The 10,122-nt window shown below is 38.8% G+C and overlaps 1 protein-coding gene across 1 annotated transcript; it reads left to right on the top strand.

Moving 5' to 3' along the window:
* Window positions 1-2,229: 2,229 nt before the first annotated feature.
* Window positions 2,230-7,440, top strand: LOC131934740 (uncharacterized). The gene is made up of 4 exons (XM_059290848.1): window positions 2,230-2,481; window positions 4,243-4,888; window positions 5,802-5,984; window positions 7,323-7,440. The coding sequence occupies exons 1-4, from the start codon at window positions 2,400-2,402 to the stop codon at window positions 7,375-7,377; spliced, it is 966 nt and encodes a 321-aa protein (XP_059146831.1). The 5' UTR covers window positions 2,230-2,399; the 3' UTR covers window positions 7,378-7,440.
* Window positions 7,441-10,122: the final 2,682 nt, after the last annotated feature.

Here is a 10,122-nt window from a genome sequence, read left to right as displayed (position 1 = left end):
TTTTAGGATACTGTAAATTGTTCTATTGAGAGATAAGTTGTGTTTACTAAGGGTAAAGGGATGTAATATAGTGAGACTTGTGAAGTCAAGGGAACTCACTCTTCTTGTATTAGTATTATATTTATACTGTTATCTTGAGTGATGTCCCTTACATGTATATAAATAATGGTCTCTCGTCACTTCCGCTCTCTCTCCATCATGGCTAAATAAATGCTTGTTAACAATCAACGCGGCTTCTCGTCAGTGATTCCAATCTATTATACTAGACTTTCACAGATGCAGTGGCGTAGCGAGGTCGGGTGTCACCCGGTGCGGAACTTAATGGTGTCACCCCCCCCCCCCCCCCAGAGGCGTAGCGACTCTTCCCAGGGACAAACTTTCAATTTACGATTTGCACCCCCCCCCCTCGAACTTTCGATTTGCACCCCTGTTATGGCCGCTCTCCGACAGCCGCGTAGGGAGCGGACATCCCAGGTTCGTTTGGTATGGTACCGATAGAAGTCACTCTAATGGAATCCCAACAACTTGCCGTGAGCTCGTTAATGCTGTCTAGGGGTAAAACACGACAAATCGAAGAGACTCAACACGACTTAAACTATCAATACCTTTTTAATAAATTTACAAGATCATGACACTAGGTAAGTTCAAAATTTACAGACTCTAAGAGTACAATAAATAAACTCAAAAACTCAAACTTACAGTTTGAGAAAATCACAATATATCACAGCTGTGGCTTAGTATATTATACACCAATAAAGATCAATACTTCACACAACTGAATGGCATCATAATTACCACACAAAAAAACCAAGAAGAGACGTATTGCCTCTACAACAATAGAAATCCAAATAAAGGTCAAACTATCACCGAAGTAATCAAAAAGGTGCAATAATACACCAGAACACAATAGTTGAAATACTACAACTTGTCACATAATACCTTATACAAAGGTGATAAAACATTACACAAAATTACAATACTGAACAGTGGCACACATAACCTCTGGCACAACTCTCCTGGTCCAAAGGTCAATCTGGCTGCCTTTTGACATGAAAAAACCCGAGATTAAATACAACTCAGATTAAGGGGAAATCACTCAAAAGTCTTACGACTATTGGTTGAGGATCTGTCAAGGATCCTCACGGTCGCAAGACCATTGGTTGAGGATCTGCCAGGGATTAAAAATACAATCACCTGATGTGACAGAGTTCAGTTGACCGATTCGTACCAGTGAACTGACAATTCTCCCAAGGACAAATACATAACTTAGGAGATTAAATATACATAAAGCAAAAAGACCTAAGTAGGTCACACAACCCCCCCCCCTCAAACTTTCGATTTGCACCCCCCCCCCCCTCACATTTTTCTCTATATATTTTGCTATTTTTTGCCTTGGTGTCACCCCCCTAAATGGTGTCACCCGGTGCGGTCCGCACCCCCCGCCCCCCCCCCCCTCGCTACGCCTCTGCACAGATGTAGACCCTACCTAGATTTAGAATTAATTCAAATAATACATTTCTATACTAAAGTATTTCAGGCCTTAATTACTTTATTGAAATCTTTGTTTATCTATGCAATTTGCTAATCTCTATGATATATAAAGCACTTCCCGGCGCCGCAGGCACTTCAAATTTGGCAGGATCTTGCCTTGGGGGGACAGAACACGGGGGCCGGTTGGCCGAAAAGTCTACGATGAGGGGGTAAAAACTGACCTAGACTGACCGGCGCCTTATATGAGCTATAAATCGAACAAAAATGTCCACGTAGGAACATCTCGTAGACCGACCCTCGGGGGAATTAATTAAGCATTCAAATTCTCCATGTTTTCGAAAGCCTAAGTGAAGCTGGGCAGCATGCCTAGTATATAAATATATATCTAAACATATATATATATATATATATATATATATATATATATATATATATATATATATATATATATATATATATATATATATATATATATATATATCAGGCCTGATTCAAGGTTTCAGTTACGGACTCACTGAATTCATAGAAAAGAAACTAAAGCATTTAGACATCCTGGGATGAAGAGTAAACAATGCGATGAAACACTTTTCTTAATGATTCTACGAGAGAGAAGTGGGTGATATCCGGATCACTGGGTCGACAATTTTCACATTGTGTTTCAAGATGACTCACACGCTGTCAACGTGTGATTGGCTGTTTGTTGGTACTCACATCCTGCCAACACATCTAAGTCAAGGGTGCTCTATACTCTATACACTATAATACACTCAGGTTATACACAACATTCATTGTTCATTGTGACATTTCAATGAAATAGTCCCACTGTTATCATAAGAATTGTCAGTGTTTTAGTAGCATTAATATTGTCACTTAAGATTTAGAGCAACGGTTTCCAGAACTTCACGGAAATGAAGTGTGCATATCGCCCCAGTATATTAACATCAGTATCGATATTTCTTTTTTGTATAAGTCAAACAACGGTTATCCTTGGTAAATATTATTAACTTGTTACTTTTATTTGTTTGATAATGTTTGTTTAATTGGTTTGATATAGTTTGTTTAATTTCTTTAATATTGTTAGTAAATATTTTTAAATTTCCATAGGCTGAGGAAAGTTGGCTTAGCGTTTCATATCTTTTTGATATAGAAAAAACTTTTGTTATTTTCGTAGCCAATACAGCTTCAAACTGTTTGAAATTTATAGCTTTGAAAATCTTAAATTTTAAACTGTGACGAAATCGAAAGTATGTTTTTGGTAATACAATTTTGTTTATCATAGCATGTTTGTACTGTGATTGAGCAAACATTATTGTAATACTTTTAATACACATTTTTTTTCGACTCGTTAATACAATATTTATGTTCTAGAATTTTTTCTCTGATAATTGAAAATAATATATAGATTTCACGGATCACATATTTCGAAGCAGTGTAAGGAAATACTTATATAATTGCTATTTTTCATATATTGAAGCGTGCGAAAATCAACTTGTCTCTGTTTTTCGTTTCTATATTTGACAGTAAACATAATCATTTCAGTATAAAATATATTTGTTAATCTAATTAACTATCTATCTATATAGAAGCAATGTATATCAGAGGCGTAGCGACCCTTCTCGGCGCCCGGGGACAAACTTTCGATTTGCACCCCCCCCCCCCTTGAACTTTCGATTTGCACCCCCCCTCCCTCGAACTTTTCATTTGCATCCCCCCTCAAGCTTTCAATTTGGCGCCCCCCCCTATGGTCGGCGCCCGGGGACATATGTCCCCCCCCCCGCTCCCCGCCCGCCCTCGCTACGTCTCTGATGTATATATGTGTGTGTGTTTGTTTGTCTGTTTGTTTTTTGTTTTTTTTTATGCATTACTACACCTCTCATCCGATCGCCATGAAACTTTGCAAGTTGTTTAGAATACTCCTGGAGAGGTATCTGCAAATACAAAAATTCAATTTCGCAGGGGTGGCGCCCCGCCAGGGCGTGGTTCAATTCTTCTCTATATACGGTATATAAAAATAAAAGTCGATTGCGGTTCAACACCGTTCATCCAAGTGCCATGAAACTTTGGGGAGTAGATAAGAATACTCCCGAAAAGATTTCTGCGAAAAAAATATTTAAAATTTCTTATGGGTGGCGCCTGGGAGTGTTCGATTTTCGTAAATACACGGTTTGGCGCTCATAGTTCCAGAATGGCTATTGTAGCACTTGGTATCCGTTAATTGGGCGTCCTGCTTAGCGGGGAAGGGTGCTACTACATTCAGCGGTAAAACTGCAATAGACGCATCCATCGGCGCCCCGGTGACTGTGTGTCCTGAAGCGCCATGGGCTCCGCTATGAGTACTCAGGCGCATACGTTCGTGTAAAAAAATAAAGTCTATATACTTAAGACACGATGTGCAACAATAATCGTTGACTATATCGAATCAGGCGCATCCTCCGGCGCCCGGATCGGGGCCGATTTGGCGTCCAGGTCTCACCCATGACCACTATGGCGTCTACGTTAATTTTAAACAGCGCGATAGACTATGGATACAATGGGTAGCTATAGTCGCTCCCCGGGCTTCCCCTTGAGCGTATGGCGCATACGTTCGTTTTAGAGATTGCGATAGAATATAGATAAAAGAATTACAGTAGTACTCGTATACTCCATCGTGTAGAACTATCGTTATTGTACTCTGTATAGAGATCATTGCTATATTTAAAATTGCTTTTTATATTTTAAATTCAAATTCATTTTTTCTCTATTGTTTTAAAGGAAGTAGTTCTAGAAAGATAAACATGAGCACCAATGCCACAAGCCCGACAACATTACTGGTATCTTGGAATATACCTATCAACAGCACGGAAACATGGTTAAAGATATCGAACTCTACGTTTAAACATGACAACATGGTACATGGGAAAGTGGAGTACATATTCCGCGACTTAAAGCCGGGCACAAATTATACAGTTCAACTGTCATTTAAATTTGAGACGAAACCCAGCATGAATAGAAAAGAAACAGTTTTGATGCCGAATCTGACAGAGGGACCTCCAGAGGGAACTTCAAAACCACCCTACTCAAACTCGATAGAGGGAACTTCATTACTACCTAACGCAAATTTGGAAAAGGGAACTATAAAGCTACCCAACTCAAATTCGACAAACAGAACTTCAAAAATTCCCAACTCAAATAATTATTCTTCGACATTGGAAACTTCAGAACTACCAGGTTCAAATTCGTCGGACACTAACGCTGCCAATGTAACTACCGTGCTACATTTAACTACCTTGGCTGCAAGCAGCAAGCCATACATACTTCTGTCCTACTGGGTAATTATAACTGCAGCTAGCGGTCTGGGGCTCGCCATCTTTTTTTCAGCCATAGCTATGCTGGTGAACAGAAATAAGCATGCAAAGAGGTAGGTCAAGGTCATTAAGATAAATTGTGAACTCAATTGGCTGGGCATTTGGGGTCAACGTGGTCGGGTCGGTAAAGCTCACGGCTGTTAAACTGAAAAGTCTCGAGTTTGAGCCCCGGGCTGATGAGGATCTATAGCTGGAGACAGTAACCCATCTTGGAGAGAAATCTTCAAAATCAAACAACTGCTGCCTAGTAGTTTGTTCGTTAATGGACAAATGCTATGGAATCAAATCCAAAAGAAATGCAGGCTGAAATCGGAGTCAGCGACCTATATTGCGCATAACAAGTTAACAATTAATTACGAAGAAGAAGAAGCTGGTAATTAGTTAGGGTTTAATTGTGGTATCTACGATGTGGCATTCTGTTATAGTCTTGTTAGCTAAAGATATCACCTAGATTTTTCTAGAATGTGTTTTTGTTCGAAGTATCATCTAAAATAACATCAAGATGTTACCCTAAGATTATTCATCTAGATAAAATGGTTATGGTTGTGGTTCTATTTATGCTTGTGCTTATAGCTGTGTTTTTGTTGTGGTTGTGCTTTTTTGGTTGTGGTTGTGATCATGCTTATGGTTGTGTTTGTGTGTCGCTGTCATACCGATTAAAAAGCTAGAATAACTATTAGCCCACTACACATTCACACGGATATAATTTTATCAGCATAAGTGGTAATTACATATTCAAAAACTTAATGAACATTTAACGAATGTCAAATATGTACTAAACTTTCAGCCAATATAAATATCTACTAAGCCTTTCAGCCAATGTCAAATATCTACTAAACATATCAGAGAATGTCAAATATCTACTAAACATTTCAGCAAATGTCAAATATCTACTAAACATATTAGAAAATGTCAAATATCTACTAACCATATTAGAAAATGCCAAATATCTACTAAACATTTCAGGCAATGTCAAATGTCTACTGCCAAAAGTGACTCTAAGAAAGATCTGAACGTGGAGTATGGCGTGGTGAGCAAATCCTACGAGGAAGTAGTTCCAGTGGAGCAGCGGTTCGCATCCTGCTCTGAGAGCCGGCAGAATAACGCCAACAGCTGCCTCAGCTGGGGGTCGGAGTTCGATGGGATTGAGTGAGTGTGGACTGACAGTAAATTTTTATGGACTGGGGCTTCTACCGACAGTAAAGTTTCATGGACTGACAGTAAAGTTTCATGGACTGGCAGTAAAGTTTCATGGACTGGGAGATTAACTGACAGTAAAGTTTCATGGTCTGGGAGATTAACTGACAGTAAAGTTTCATGGTCTGGGAGATTAACTGACAGTAAAGTTTCATGGACTGTGGTTTTTACTGATAGTAAAGTTTTATGGACTGGGATTTTAACTGACAGTAAAGTTTCATGGACTGACAGTAAAGTTTCATGGACTGTGGTTTTTACTGACAGTTAAGTTTCATGGTCTGACAGTAAAGTTTCATGGACTGTGGTTTTTACTGATAGTAAAGTTTTATGGACTGGGATTTTAACTGACAGTAAAGTTTCATGGTCTGACAGTAAAGTTTCATAAACTGTGGTTTTTACTGACAGTAAAGTTTAATGGACTGGGGTTTTTACTGGCAGTAAAGTTTCATGGACTGACAGTAAAGTTTCATGGACTGGGGCTTCTACTGACAGTAAAGTTTTATGGACTGGGATTTTAAGTGACAGTAAAGTTTCATGAACTGACAGTAAAGTTTCATGAACTGTGGTTTTTACTGACAGTAAAGTTTAATGGACTGGGGTTTTTACTGACAGTAAAGTTTCATGGACTTTGATTTCTACTGACAGTAAAGATTCATGGACTAGGTTTCTACTGATAGTAAAGTTTCATGGACTGTGGTTTTTACTGACAGTAAAGTTTAATGGACTGTGGTTTTTACTGACAGTATAGTTTTATGGACTGTTGTTTTTACTGTAAAGTTTCATGGACTGTGGTTTTTACTGACATTAAAGTTTCGTTGACTTTGATTTCTACTGACAGTAAAGTTTTATGAACTGGGTTTCTACTAATAGTAAAGTTTCATGGACTTTGGATTTTACTGACAGTTAAGTTTCACGGACTGTGGTTTTTACTGACAATGAAGTTTCATTGACTAGGGCGTGTAGTGAGAGTAAAATGTGTGGACTGGGGTGCTATAGACTGGGTTGTCGTGGACTGGGGTGTTATGGACTGGGGTGTTATGGACTGGGGTGTTATGGACTAAGCCTACAACTAAAATGGCTAAAATCAAAACAAAAATAGCTGTATAACTAAAATACCTAGTTTATTTAAGCGTGTACACGTCTCTAGAGCCACTTATCCACTCTCGAAATAAGCCCGCTAATGACAGAAAAACCTGGCAATAATGACGTAATCACTTCACGAACTATTGTAACACTGCACGATTGATTACGTATGTCACTAATTAACTTAATGAGGTGCTCGTCTTTCAGGGATCGGCCAAATAATATCTATTCGAACAGTCACGTGGCCAAGACCCCAAGGTGAAAGGTCAAGGCAAACATTGTCTGGGCGTTTCTGAAGAGATGATATAAATAAAATTATTTATTACAACGGTTACCTGCTCTTTGCTTCATGTTTTCAAAATATTTATTTAAGTGAGACAAATTTACGAGGTTATTCAAATTTATTGGCATGGTTGCAGCAAAAAATTGACTTAATCAACATTGACTATATCAAGGTCATTATTGTAGACATGGATGAAACAAGTTTTCGTATTTATATTGTTTTGTGAGTTAACTCAAGATTTTTTTTTTCAAAATTATAATTTTAAACAATTATAAGAAGTTCAGTTTAAAAATTTGAAAAGTAAAACTTTTTTTTGCAAAACGTATCAGCCGAATGAATTAGTTAAACGGCTGGACAATAGGCTAATAGAATTAGGAACGCTCTTAATGTAAGTAATAAAACCCTTTTAAAGCATACGGTCTCATGGGTAGGTGAATTATAGTTCACCTGTTTCAAAGTCCTCGACTTATGCAGCACTATGCCCTAATGTGAGTCAGGAATCAGGGACTCGAACATGGGAACCGAACTCGCAACTTTCGGGTAAGCAGTTGAACTATCTACCATTCGACCACGCTGAACGCTATCAACGTTTCCTGTAAATTCTATTATCCCAAAGTGCGGCATAGTTGGCGCGGTGTTGTAACTAAAAGTTCAAAAATTAAATAACTATGCATTCATACCAAATAGTATTCCAAATCAGAAATAGACTACCGAATTTAAAATACGTAAATGAACAATCGATTAGAGTCTAAAAATAATAATCAATAGAAGTCGCAAATTGATATAATTTGTTGGATGAGTTTTTTTTACTGACTTATCGAAGCGTTCCAGGTGACAACCAGCATTTTCTAGATGGGATCCGAACTCATGTCGTTCGAGTCGAGTCAGCTTTAGCGTCATGTACCACTCTGCCACATGGCCCCGACACCAAATGTGTTTTGTTAAGGAGATTTTGTTTTCGTTGTCGCGGCCACGTGACGATGACAAGGGCGGAGCTAAAGAGGTCATTTGGTGCAAGCCTCAGTCGTCCGTGGCAGGTAGCTGGTACATTTGTTAACAAAGGGACATCACCCATTTTATTTGTTAACAAAGGGACATCATCCATTTAATTTTTTAATAAATAGACATCATCCATTTAATGTGTTAACAAAGGGACATCATCCATTTAATTTGTTAACAAAGGGACATTATCCATTTGATTTGTTAACAAAGGGACATCATCCATTTAGTTTGATAACAACGAGACATCCGCCATTTAATTTGTTAACAGAGGAGCATCATGCTTTAAATTTGTAAACAAAAAACATCAAATCATCGATTCGTTAATTTTTTAACAAAGGGGCATCCTCGAACGTGTACTGAAATGGACCACATCAGTTAACATTGATCTGGCTTCTGTTAATACGCATCCTTCATGTGAAGACGGCAAGACCAAAAGTTACAAAGGGCGACAAACTAAAATTTATGAATGCTCCTTTTTATAGAAAGTTATCTTTCTTTTGAAAATTACAAAATGCACTTTTATTTTCACAGTTGAACCCAAATTACATTATTTATTTAAATTTAAATAAAATATGGAGAGCTTATACAAAAGTAGTTTCCTTTTCGGACCTGGCGGCCCACGGGACAGGTAAAGTAGAGTTCACCTGTTGTTTGTTACATTGGTATGTGAAGACAATTGTTTGAGTGGTAAAGTAGAGTTCACCTGTTTTTGTTACATTGGTACATGAAGACAATAGTTTGAGTGGTCAGCACTTTTCCCAGCCGCCTTTACTTTTCCTAACGTAAGTTAGGTACTCAGCACAGTTGAGACGAGCTACGACCCTAGCCAGGAATCCGAACACAAGACTTTCGGGTTAACAGATGAACGCTCCACCATTCGACACCGCCGTTCCATTTGATACAATTAGTCAACCCTTAAAATACAAAAATCCCGTAAACTGGTTTTAAAAGCTCGGAGCAGAGAGTCAGGTAGTTGAGTGGGAGTCATGGTTTGTTACGGGGGAGGGGGAGGGTGGGGGAGGTGGGGCCTTGAAACTTCCGAGGTGCATTTACGATTTCTGAATTTCTGAATGGAGGGGGGTATGGTTTTATTTTCGACAGAAAATAGGGGTGGGGGAGGGGGAACGACGACGAGGTGGTGAGCGTAGTTCCCCCCCCTCCCCCCCACACACACATAGGCCTACTGTGGTCAGAGGTAACATAACCAAACTTACGTCAGTTGGTATCAGTTCTAGGACCGGATATGGGAAGTCGCCATTTGCCGTGTGACATAGCTTCGCCCACGACGCTTGGTTTAATTGTAGAGATACATTCATAGATAGCAGCAAAATATAAGCATTATTGGACGATAACACGGGGGGGGGGGGGCAAATATAACCCATCATCTACACAGACGGCAAAAAAACGACAGCGACCATTTGAATTTACATTTTGACTGCTAGTGTATTTTTAGCTCCAGCTAGCATCGGTTAACGTCACATAAACCTTGATGAGCCTATTAGTGCAATAAACATATTTCATTGGCTAGTATTTTTAGTATATTTTCTGGTAATACGTCACTTAACGGTATCCTCGTCACAGCAATTTATCGCTTTTTTTAGTACGGGAAAACCCATTGAGATAAATAAAGATATAAGCTCATCATAAGAGGACGCGAGATAGTCGGAGTGGTAGTATAATGGTCGTCGTTTTGTTTTCATGTTCTATCAATGTCGTCTTTAG

The sequence above is a fragment of the Physella acuta genome, unplaced genomic scaffold (genome assembly GCF_028476545.2).
Source record: "Physella acuta isolate Inbredline_101_S28 unplaced genomic scaffold, ASM2847654v3 ptg000117l, whole genome shotgun sequence".
In the NCBI taxonomy this organism is placed as follows: domain Eukaryota; kingdom Metazoa; phylum Mollusca; class Gastropoda; family Physidae; genus Physella; species Physella acuta.
Note: the sequence above shows the minus strand (reverse complement) of the source record. Positions and strands in the feature narration are given on the sequence as shown.

Excerpts from the sequence above, each read along its gene's own strand:
- LOC131934740 (XM_059290848.1), top strand. The coding sequence starts at position 2,400 with ATGAAGTGTGCATATCGCCCCAGTATATTAACATCAGTATCGATATTT. Across the intron at positions 2,482-4,242 it reads TCAAACAACGGTTATCCTTG|GAAGTAGTTCTAGAAAGATA; the intron begins GTAAATATTATT and ends ATTGTTTTAAAG. Across the intron at positions 4,889-5,801 it reads AGAAATAAGCATGCAAAGAG|GCAATGTCAAATGTCTACTG; the intron begins GTAGGTCAAGGT and ends TAAACATTTCAG.